The sequence below is a fragment of the Necator americanus genome, chromosome I, assembly GCF_031761385.1.
Source record: "Necator americanus strain Aroian chromosome I, whole genome shotgun sequence".
NCBI classification, from domain to species: Eukaryota; Metazoa; Nematoda; class Chromadorea; order Rhabditida; family Ancylostomatidae; genus Necator; species Necator americanus.
The window spans coordinates 21,686,122-21,698,752 of NC_087371.1; the positions used below are offsets into that span (position 1 = coordinate 21,686,122).

The following is a 12,631-nucleotide window of genomic DNA, read 5'->3' on the forward strand; positions in this document are numbered from 1 at the left end:
CCTGCGTTCGCTAATTGAATGCATGAGATGTTTCAAAGTGCACCTTCAATCGTGGCATCCAGTGACCTTCAGCTACTTTAAAAGTCTTTTTTGTAAGTCCCGCACCAAAGTGAATGGAATGGGAGCACATTTCAGGGGACTGCACGCTCTTCTAATTTCTTAACGTTCCTTAATTTTTCGTTTTCGCTTCCCTTTTTTAAAGGACTGTGATCTCCAAGGAATATTTTTCTTAGACGCTGAAAGCTTGTAGAAATTCGATGGAGACATTCTTCTCTCCAGTGAATAATAAGAGAATTTCTAAATTTTCAACGGAAATTGATTCCAAGGACTATTTTATCTCCTCTACTATAATGGAATAATTTTTTTTCCTCTAACTGAAGTCGTGCTTGTTATAAAAAAAGATCTGTAAATTGAAATCTTGTTGTAAAAACTTGCGAACAATCGATGGCTGTGGAACCTCAGGATATTTTTGGTCAGAACGAAGTTTTTCTATCATTATCGAACAGTAGCGTTTTGTGGGAGCACATCCTCGTTTCATTCAAGCTCCAAACGAGGACGATACTGTAAATTCGTCAACGAGGAGGAATCTATTTCTCGTTATTTAATCGGATTGCCCTTTTGTCACACGTGATCATGGAGTGACAATCGGATAAGACGAATAGTTCGTATACTGTATTATTATTCTTTTCATACATATCATGTGAGAATTCAATCGTTGAAAGACTCTGCGTTATTCAGTGTCTCTCAAAATACCTCCTAAAGGTCACAGATGTAGATGACATGATGTTTAGATAGATAGTTGTCCATGATATCCTATGATTCAGTGGCGAAACACTCTTTCAGACTGTTTTTCTAAGATTTAACATCGAAAATGCATCCATTCGCTAGTTTACACGTTATTTAAGCGCTACCTACCACGAATCTACCAACGTGGAGAGGAAATTCACTGGAAAAGCTAGAGATGTGGTTGTAGATTGGGGGATCTGGCTTGGCTTCGTCCATACCTCCCTGTTTGTCGAAAAAAAAACGGCGTGGGAACGGCATTTGTTCCTACGAAGTACGTTAGAACACGCCCTCTTGGAAACGCTCCGGTCCCTTCAACAGTCTATTCAGTAGTCCCACTTGAACAGACTTGTGGGGAAGCATCACTATTCCGCTACCCTACCGCTCGTGCTTGGATGCGGGCGCCCGCAAGAGTGGCACGTTGCGAGTGAAATCGTCGTAAAAGAACTGCGTCTTCCATGCCGTTTTCTACGATTGCGAGAGATGAGCGGAACCACCCCGGATCTCGCAATCTACAGCCCATCTCAGGCTTTTCCCTCGGACTCCCTCACCACGTCAGATTCGTGCTCGGCATGCTCCCTTTCACCTATTTTTTTTCTTCGAACTAAGCGCTGATGTTTCGGATCAGATTAAAACAACCGTTGATTAGTCTTTTAAAAGTAGATTTCCAATGAAAATGCTATATTTCTTCCGCGATTCTAAAACTTCTTCCATATGTTGCATGTAATGGTTATTTAAAAAAAGTAAGATACATTTCTGCACACTTTTACGTTCCTTATCGGCGATCCCATAGCAAATTTTGTGTCTACTAGACTGAGTTGTGATGCGGACCTCGTAATTAGTTGTTCCTCGATATTTTCTTGCCGAACGGATGGATGAACTAGCAATAGTGCATAGCAATTATTCTTATTGGCAACGCTGCACCCTTCCCTTTTATTCCCTCAGCTCCCCTTTTCCAGATTCATCAATCGATAACCGAGTGGTGCTCGAATTGATGATCAGTCCTGAACCGCCGAAATCAGCTGCCAGCGCCAACACGAGGCGATCGCTGGAGGATAGCCGGACTAACAGCTATGAAGATTTCGTGAAGCCAGAAGGTATGATTCCCGTTCCTCCTTGTAATGCTTTCTCTTTTTTCCTTTCGTTTTTGTTTTCCTTCAACGTTGATCGCTTCGTAACTCTTCATACACAACTCCACAATTTTTCTTGGTCCACGTTTGCGTAGTTCAGCATGAAATTGAAGTTCGTGGATCTCATATCGCACCTTTGTCTACTTGTTTCAACTTTGATCCCCATTTCGTTTTATCTCGAATTTTGCATGGTTCAAGATTCTGAAGAGTTTCCTGAAAAATAAACCGAGATGATTTCGCCTGTTTCCTTTTCTTTATTTTACTTAGTTTATTTCACACTTTTTTCTCCACCTGGAGTAACAATGACTTGTAAAATTCGTCACCATAAAACACTGATTTTGATGTGGAACCAAATGATGTTCATCGCCTAAATCGATGTTTTGATGAGATTCCATGAAATGCAACTTTTTAAAGTGATTTTGTATCATTACATTTTCTCTTCGTTTTCCTCATTTTCAAATCACATCTCCTCTTCACTCACTTAGGAGCATCACTTCTTTACTGGATAGTACAATACCATAATATTTCTGACACCTCTAGTGTTCTAAATTTTCTAGTATTTACGCAAATTTCCTTAAAGAATTAAGTACAAATGCTGCAAACACCGCGAGACGTTTGTTGTTGCGGTATCCAAGTGAGATTTTCCTCTGGATTTTTCTTCATGTTTAAGGCAGCATACCACGAAACTGACGACGTTGGAATCACTCCAGGAAAAGGTAGGGTCAGAAGTGTAAATCGTGCTCAATGTGCCTAGTGATCCAGAAAAACGCATGTGAAGAATTCTTGCGTTATTCCCTCCACTCAACGAGGGAACTTCTTACACGATACAGTGCGAGCTATTACGTAGTCAGTCGAACTAATTTACTAAACAGCAGAAGTCTCTCCAATCATAGATGCTTGCAGATTACCCTTGTTATCCGTAATAAGTTGCGTCGTTGGGAAGATGGGGCCACACTAAGTTGTTTCACTCGCATTTTTCTACATCACTAAGAAGAAATTGAGTGTGATCGCGTTCATACTTGACCTCTACCCTTGGATCTCTCTTTTCGTGGAGACATCGCCAATTTCGTGTCATACTGCTTTTGAAGGGTTTGGACGTCTTCTCACTCGGGTCTCCGCTATTCATTTCCTGCTTTTGATGGTTTCGGAGCGAGGAAGTCACACTCCTTCTCAACTCCTGCGCCCATCACGGTTCCCTAATTAGTCGCAAAAGGCATTCTTATGCGTGAAATCGAGCTAACCTTAGTATTGAACTCTGAGGTACCGAAGACACATTAAAGGACAAACTATTACCACAAATTCGTAGCCGCAAGGAACTTCAGTGCTGCTGCTGCTGTGGTATTATCATTATGTCTCCGCTCACAAGGGTAAGAAGTGCATTCTGATAGCACTTCATTGGTGGTTCCTGACGACTGTTTTTTGGTTTGGAGGCGTTTAGCTGCAGAGCATGATCACTCGGAATCTCATCAGCAGCTGTTCACACCGCTACTTCCATAGTACGTCAGCGATCCTCCTTTAATTGATCGTACTATTCATCGCCATAACATTCGTCAGCGTTCTGTTCCTTGTTTTGGCACGCATTCAATCGAAATGTTTCACCTTTTCCGCGTCGTCATCTGCGTACATTGGCGCTGATGTGTTATTTTCGTCCAACCTAGCAGGGAGTGGTACAATCACTCCAAGGTGTGTATCATTGTCTTCCCGAAAGCTCATTCTTAGCTGCGAGAAATTCCTGTGCGGCTACGAGTTTAATGAGCCCCATCGATTCATTTTAATTAAGAATGAAGAAAGAAAATAACTTGGTCTGTATCTCAAAAACTAGAGCTTGGAAATTGATGTAGTTGAGTGGTTGAAGAAATCCTCGGAGAGGCACACTTCGTTCAACTCTTACATTCACTTTCTGGCAGCTTTGGATAATATTTGTCGTACCTCGTTGTTTTCTGCCGTAATCTGTTCAGAGATGAACACCGAGGTACAAAACCTCTTCCATGTGTTTCGTTTTAACGAGCTCTGCCGCAATTTCCGAACTACACTGCGCAAAACTCCTCGAAACAACAGCCGCTTCACAGTGGCTGTCCCGCTTCAGAGCAATGATTGTGTTTTATTTCGCATCGTTGAATCGCTGATCATTCGACGACCGTCGTCAGTCACAGAGGACAGGTGTTCTCACACTTGTTTGCCGAGTATCTGTCACGTTTTTGCCTTCTTCCCTTATCACTTCATATTTTATTTCACGTATTTCTTTGAGAAAAACCGGATAGCCGGTCCTTGATGCGGTGATTTGAACGCATCTGTAGTTTTTGTCGTCCTGGTGCCTCCCTACCCGCCTTTATGACGGGACTCCATGAGGCTCCTCCGACCGATGACGGACCCCTATTTTCAGCTTACATTGTGGGAATTTATTTATTCACACGAACACTAACGATGCATAAAAAAAAGGGAATTCAAGGTTTAATCGGATCAGAAAAAAACTACAAACGATCCTGCTCTTAAGTTCCGGGTGTTTTTTTTGTATAAAATGATGTTCGTAACTTCAGAATACTCATATTATCGGGTCTCATTTCATTACTGAAGTATGGAGTGTTTCAGACATTAAAAAGATTTTTTTAAATAAGATATTTTCATTCAGCAACTACAGCAACAATTAATCAACAATTAATTAACAATTAGTTCGCATTTTTAAAGTCCTCTCACCACTTGAACAATTTATTGAAACTGTTTACCCAAAAATTGTCCGGTTAAAAAAAATTGTCAGACTTCCCAGTAACTTGAAAACCATTTCCAAGCACTGGATTTTGGTTTCTCCGTGTACGGCGCAGACGTTCCCAGCCGCTTCGATGCCTTTCTGGCTCTCGATGAGAAGCGAAGAAGAGTTGTCGGAAATGTTGGTTTTTACCGCCAGGAAATTCCATTTTAGGTTACGTTACGTTGTTCGAGGTTGATTTGTTCGAAAAAAAAACTATCATAGGTATTTGGGCCAGGAAAACTCTTTAAAATGTGTGCATGCTTTGGCGATTTATTTCTGAGCGAACGCAACCGAACTATGACTGAATTTCTAACTTGAGCTCGAGAGTGAGAGTTACAGATGTGGATGCGGTGAGCTGCAAGTTTCCTCTGTCATTTCCGTCGCTAAGAACTACATCGATCGTGTGAATTCCTTTCTGTCCCTTCATCAGTTATTCCCAAGAATCGTTCCCAAAATTTCGCAATAAATATGGGGGTGGAAGCTAGTTGTGTAATGGAAAAATTCATAGAGTAGATGAATAGGTGGGCAGATGTTGCGTAAGAGGTTCCCAGAGGCGTCCGAGTCCGATGATGGTTCCACGCTGCTCAAGGCTACCCCATGCTTTTTGTCCCTCCGATTCGAAGTCGATAAATAGGTCCCAGATTTGCCCGGGGAAGATAAAACGTTGACTTAATACATCGACTGGGCCCTAGAAGTCTGTAAGGCTGCATATGCGTTCACAAACCTCAAGCAATTCTGAATTGAGGTCTAACGCGTTGGCGCATCCTCGTAGGAACGGATCAGCGCCGTTCGCCGTATCTGCTATCCTTAAATTATTGTATATAATTATGTATTAGATCTACTAACTTGTTATAGTTGGTCCCGATAGAGAAATTAAGTACGAGCTGATCATGCGAACGCTCGATACACACTTAAAAGTACCGTAGCTGTGTTGAGTAACAACAGCTGAGCCCGGCGTGGGCACTTCTTGGCCGCTTTGATGTTGATTCCCGTACCTGCCATTCCAGAGGCGCTATTTTTTGTGCCGTTCTGCCACATGACACCTGATCAACAACTTTGTAGTGGTGCTGGCGTTCCTCCGTTTCAGAACCGCAGCCGCGTATGTTGGTCTTCGTGGCGGAGCCCTTTCGGTCACTGCCTCTGTGTCACATTCGCTGACCTTGATGGCCGACAACCATTCTACGGATGGATATGTTCATCATTGACGTCACATCTACTCCGAAACAGCACTTTGAGTAGTCGGTTATTCCGCTGGGCCTGAGTTACGTTACCGTGCAAAGTTCTCTTTTGATTGCAAGAATTTGTGGTCCACTCCAATTTGAACCTACTGATTCTCCGGATTTTCAGCTTCTCTGGAAGCGGAAACACTTCTAACAAGTATTCTCTTAGAATGTGGGAATGATATTCAAAAAAGTCATCTTAGTTCCTCGTCCTTCAGGATATTTAAGGCTCGCAACGAGCGGAAACTGTGGAATTTCTCACCGTTCATTATATAGATGGGCAGTACTGACATCCCTATGTTTGTTAGAGTACGCTGTAAAATTCTATGATTATCCACTGACTCCGAATTTGTTCTGAATACCGTTTCCTTATAATTTGATTTTTCTTCTTCATGGCTTATAGAATTTTATGTTTATCGCAACGAATCGTTTGCGATTCCTACGTTCGAAGCGTAAAATATCAAGCGGTTATTGGCGTGATTGATTCACAATTATGCGCAAAATGTCATGGAGAATTTCATAAAAAGAGGCGGATTGTGTCAGCGTTGCGTTCGTAGTGCAAATGCAGTGGGCCACGAAGAGTGGGGAACCAGACTTAAAACGGGGAATGCGAAGAGAACGTTGTTGTTACGTTAAAAAAAAAACTACTGAAGGATATCAAGGATGAGTTAATCAGCGAGAAGAACCGCACAGAAATGTAGTAAATTATAGGGATTTGAGAATAAACCGTTCAAACTATACAAGAGAGAGAGTGTGGAAAACGTCCCACTTTAGTATCACTACTTTTTATCAGTTTGGAGATAGCACTTTTTCAAAGAGCGGTTTTCATGTCATTAAATTAAATTAAATGATTTCGTAGAGGAACACGATTTATTTACATGGTTAATACAACAACAATAACAACAACAACAGCAACAACTCACCCTCGGTTCACAACTTTGGAGTGGTACGGTAGATTTGATCCGCAGATGCGCTTCAAACCTTGGATTTAAGCGTTTTCTCTATTCGGCAAAGAAGTTGCAAGTTGTCGTTGTGCCGCTCTACAATAGACACTGCTCAGAAAGAACAACGCCGTTCCTTGCTCTGAGTCGAATTCTCATTGTCAGGCTCATCCAGAAGTACTTGTCCTCGCTCAGTACTTCGCTGAACATATTCACCTCCGAATGTGCTCAACTAGATCAACGTAATGCGCTTCCGATTAAGAAAGAGCAGAAAAACACAAAGTATTTCTATTTTCGTTATTGTTTTTATTCACATGCAAGAAAAGGAAACAAAGGGAAGACGTATTTTTTCTGAAAACAAAAGAAAAACAAAAAATTCGCACGCAATTTATTTTCAATTGAACCTGGCATATCACCTTCGTATATGAGAAGTGTTTAGTCAGCGGAGTAGGGAGACGCTTCGCCGTCACGTTGGGATGAAGACGTTTGGCGGCGACTTCATCTGGATGGTTTTCGACGTAGTATCGCGTCAGAGCGTCATTTCTGGTAATATCACATTGGAGACGGTTTTTTGCACGTAATAGTTGTTGTTGTTTCTTTCTATCCCACAACTTCATTTTCTTCAAATTTATAACAAAATTTTCACTCAGCACATCTTAATCCTTAGACTCCTTAACTGCAGCTCTTGACAACCCGTCATCTCTTTTGCGCTCTCCGAATTCCAAGGAAACCGACGAAAATTGCATATTAATCATTGGATACGTAACTTTTTTTGTGAACTCCATTTCTTGAAGAATGTCGTAGCATTGCCTTGAAAAAAAAGAATCTGATGGTAAACACATGTTGCTGATTAGAAGCGTAGCAATGTGATGAAACAGGGAGCATCCGTCAAGGAATGTGTGGGAAAAAACCTTCTCAATCGATGAAAACTCTTCCGTTATTTTTCCAGCTTTCAGCACGTCAAGATGGATTAATATTAGTAAATACTCCTACTAGAGTAGTCATATCATTCATTTGGATTCCATTTCTGATATTTTCCCCCTTTTACTCATGTCTTCCGCTTTCTGCCCTCCCCGCTTTAATCTCCAATTTTTCTCTCCCACCCACACCCGTCGGAGCAATCAGCCCGAAATAAAATCTTCTCGTCAATGTTTGGTTTTCTATAAATTTCGTAGGAATCCTAATCACATGCGGAGAACAACTCATTGGAGAAACTGGACCTCAACTTTGTATTCGGATGACAGAAAGTCTGTATGGCGTGGCAAAGCATGGGGTATGGGGCTCATCACATGAAAGTTCATGACCGTCATCATTTTGGCACAGCTGTCTTAATTTTCTCGTTTGAATCTGAAATCGTTGCGTTGGAAGCGTTTTGGATAGCGGCCAAAACTCCAGAAATCACCATGAGGGAAACGCATATCTCTGTGACCAATAAGTTGGCTCTCTAGCATGACCTTTGGTTTTGACCCATGGGGTTAGAAGTAGTTCATATACGGCTTTCAGCCCACTTATTACTAGCGGAACAATTTTTCTTTAACGTAATTTAACGTAATAACCTGCCGTTAACATTCCTGGCTTTGTGCAAAAAGAAAGGAGTCGCATACTAATATTCGAGCAAAGTCGATCTTTGCATTCCTAATCACATAACTTCCCGGAAATATGCTCCCAGATGTTTGCATTGTTGCCATTCTTGCGTTGTTCGTAAGTCAGAGTTCATTCGTCGGCAGGTCCCGATCGCATTTATTTTCGCCCCGGCACCCTTCGGGACTCTGCGTGCTGTTCGCGACAGATCGCTATTATCAGGTAGTTGTCAGCTGTTTTGCTGGCTTCTCTTCAAAGAGGAAAGGCCAGACGTTTCTATCTGACGTCTCTCGCTCTCGTGAGTTTACGCATGCCTCATCGTTTCGCCATTGTGAATTCTTCGTGTCCGACACGATCTGCATCTGCTTCCTATTATTACGGTTTAGTATTCCAAGGTTCTCTATTGCGCCATATGTCTTTAGAATATGTTTCGAGATTGCCATGATTTTAAGTGAGAATGCACTTATAGCTTTATTAATGTGCTGTTTTTCACCTTCATTCTTTTCCATATGTTCTCAGCTGAATTTTCCTTTTTTAACTAAAAGTTTGGATGCAAGTAAAACATCGCACAACTTTGCAGTACGCCCTTCGCACGCCGGCATGGCGCTCAAAATTCCTCAATCTACGTCGATTATCGATCGATGGTGGATTGACTTCTTCAGAGCACATTGTTATGGCCAGTGTCCGGTGTAGGGTGACTTTACAGCGATCGCTTGGTCGGCCGTAGCCGAGCCGAGCGGAGCTGCAGCCGCCGCCACCGCCACCGCCTACTCGATTCGCCTGTGGCAGTGATAGATCTGCGCTTTTCTCTCACATCAACCTCAGCCGCTTCTCATTGTACTTGCTTGGTCTCCAGAAAAAAACACCTCGGCGAAGCTGTACACTCGAGATGTTGCCTTCCCATTTTTCTTCGCATTCTCCTTCGTTTTCACGCGATGACTTCATCGATGGTTCTGATCCAAACAGTTTCGGTTGTGCTTACTAGCAGTATTAGCTGACTTGATAATAATGACCAGGAGGAACTCTAACTTCAGTACAAATCCGATCGCTTTTGAGGTGAAAAAAGAAAAGTTTGAAATAATGTGAAGATTTTAAGGAAAGCTTTTTCAAGACCCCTCCGCGAGGCATCTGACGCAGATTGGGCCACATCGTTGTGCTGTGATCATGACTGAGGACCGGCGCCTCCTTGATCAATAGGTGCTAAAAACAGACGCCATGGTTTCTGATCCAGCTTCTGAATTTTTTTTTTTGCTGCTTTGCTGCTACGATGCCTCTAAAAGGTCAAGTATTAATGCGTGGACTTCAAACGTAACGTATTTCTCTCGGTAACCAAAAGTGAACCTAGTGAGGAACACTTTATTTTCCGATGCGCCTCTTGGACATTGCGATTCCCTGAAGGCTCGACTGATTGCCATGCTGAAGCTGGTTTCTTCTTTTATTTACGTCTAGCTTATAATAATTAACCATGCCTGAAGTCAGTCGGCTCGCGGAATTCTCGGGACAGCTGAGCTGATCGGATGAAATCCGAATTTCTCACTGGTTTATTAGAGGTTTCATCTCTATTACATTGTTTGCCATCTTTTCTGGTTGAGGACATTCTGAGGAACTGAAGTGCACTCCTTAGAGGTGTAGGAATAACATGGGAATCCACTTTCTCTTTAATTTTCCCTTTCACTCACTTTTGTCGCGTCGGGAAGATTACAAGTTACAGTACTTCTATTGCTTTTTTTTCTGGAAATGTGTTCGTGTGTCATGGTTCTTGCGCTTCTTGTCATGCATTTTGGCCGAACTTGACATCACGTTTATGGATTCGTTTCAAGTTCATGGATAGTTCAGCCTATTTTTATTGATCAGAAATAAGTTTGGGATTTTGGATAAGAAATAACCGAATCCATTGCTTAGGCGTACTTTGCAGATTTTTTTCAGGTGTTTCTCGTTTTAACATATTATTATTTTTGATTTCCCCTCTCAGTTTCGCTGGAATTTTAACGATGAGCGGAATTTGAAAGGAACCTGTTGGGCGCCTAGAAATATGATTGATCATCCTCTTCGAGTTCCCCTTCTTTCTAAGCTCTAGGATACTGTTCCTTATTTTCTGTGTTCCTGTGACTCTTAGGAATTCCTGGAAATACCCTGGAGTCAAGAAGTAAAAAAGATGTTACTGCTGTGCTCATGACATCTGCAGCGTTCAGAAGAGATGTGGAGCGTTTAGGATGAAGTTGCACACCGTTCACATTCGTCCAAGGCTCAGAGTATGCCGAAACTGAAACTCCAGGCGGTATCGAAATTCAATCACCTGTGCATTTCCATGTTTAAAGGACATTTCACGTCATCCCTCCATTAGCCGCTCGCTTATATTTTACGGCATTAGAACAGGTGACGTAGAACAGTCATATTCTTCGTCAACTGCCGTAAATTATACAATTTTTCGTCTTCAAGAAAATTATGACTGTAATTCATCACTGTGATCACCTCTGATCTTGGAACTGGTCGAGCGGTCGTCACCAATCCTTACATTTTTGTGAACGCTGCTCCTTAGCAGCTAAGCAACCATACACTTGACAGAGCATTTATTCCGCTTGTCCCTGGAAAGGAAAGAATTACCTCTACAATTTCTTCCTTTTCAGAAAAATGAAGAATGAATGACTTTGGGATTTCCTTTTTATTACTTCTCTTGTATTATATTATTATCAATTACACCCCTAAAATTGTTTCCAATATGATTAAAATATCCCGAATAAATAATAACAACGGTAGTAGAATATTACATAAAGCCGCAGGGTCCATGAAGAATGTCGCGTGCTGTGTGCACGACATTTCTACATGCATTTTTACATAATCTTAGCTTTTTTGTTGGTCATCGCCACCAGCACAACGTCTACTTGGCCACTCCTCAGCAGCGGAGCTGTCCCTGCTCGACTCTGAGTTCCTATAAGTCGAGAACTTTGTTCCTTCGCTTAATTCACCTTCACTTTCTCCTTCTTATGCTCCAACCCTTCTCCTACAAAACAAACCCATCGACTGAAGACTACGTACGCATCTCAAGTAAGGGACGGATTTTGAATTTTGATGGCTCCTCCAATTCTTTTCCTCGAAAAACGCTGAAAATCACCTTCGAAAACGAACGCAGCCCTTCTCCTTTTTTTCAGAATACAACGAAGCGGTGAAATAATTGCATCTCCTAGAATGAACAATATTTTCCGTTCATCTGCTTTCTAATTTCTTGTTAACGTAGATTCCTTTGTCGTGTGCATATCAAAATCACAGAGAACACCGTGACACAGTAACACACTTTCAAAGCCGGTGGCCGGATTTCATTGATTTTTCGTACTCATATCGATCGAACAACGCGATCGATCTTGACTCTACACTATATCACAATAAGTCAGTTGAAAGTTGTCCGCTTAAGCTAGAACACAGTGGTGCCTCCCTGAACATTACCGAGCTATTACTAGCCAATCATCAATCATCGGTAAGAAATTCTTCTGAAATTTTCTTCTCCCTGGCTCGATACCGCTAGAGCCCAACCAGATGTTTTATCTTTCCGGATTCGATAAATTGGTGCCACGCTTTTTTTAAGGAAAAAAGCGCTGTCTTGGCGGTGTGATTTTGAACGCCCTCACATTTTCCTTTTGGATGTAAAGCGGCAGGAGCTCAGACGACGCCGAATCACTGTCGTGTCACTTTGCCGAATGTTCGCGAACGTCATGGAGGTTCGTCGAGGCATCCGATGTTGTGCAGACCACGTGCACGTGCACTGTTCACAGATTAGAGCATACTTCGGCCACCCTCCAACTGCTGAGCAATTTTTACAGCATGAGGTGAGGTGCGCCGAAGCGGTTTGTCTCGGCCGGCTTCTTTCCTCGTCTTCTTATCCAGGCCACGTATCCATCCACTTTCGTGGATTTTAGTTCGCGGATACAACTTATAGGAAGTATGGAATTACTATTATTCCCTGCGATAATCTTCAGTCAGAGAATTCTAGTTGGGATTTTTACACTTCACTAAATATATTTCCTTTTTTAATTTTTTTTTCGGCTGCGTGCATGTCCGGATTCGGAAAACATTTAGGTTACAGATTTCCGCAGCGTGTCAGCGTGATCATTTGACTTATGGCCCCATAGCGAATACAATTCAAATTTTTCGAAGGGTGCAAACTCCTTAAAACAGCACTGCGGGGAGCAGTAGTGGTGGAGTACTTCTCCTGAAGCTTGGACCTTCATCGGACTC

The 12,631-nt window shown here is 42.2% G+C and overlaps 1 protein-coding gene across 5 annotated transcripts in view; it reads left to right on the forward strand.

Moving 5' to 3' along the window:
- RB195_006454 (uncharacterized protein) overlaps nt 1–12,631 on the forward strand; it is a gene marked incomplete at both ends in the record, with an annotated part of 83,289 nt that overhangs the window by 31,597 nt on the left and 39,061 nt on the right. For all 5 annotated transcript variants that reach the window (XM_064179543.1, XM_064179540.1, XM_064179542.1 and 2 more), the window contains one exon: nt 1,743–1,880. In XM_064179543.1, the coding sequence (XP_064036485.1) occupies nt 1,743–1,880 (138 nt within the window). The remainder of the gene's footprint in view (nt 1–1,742; nt 1,881–12,631) is intronic.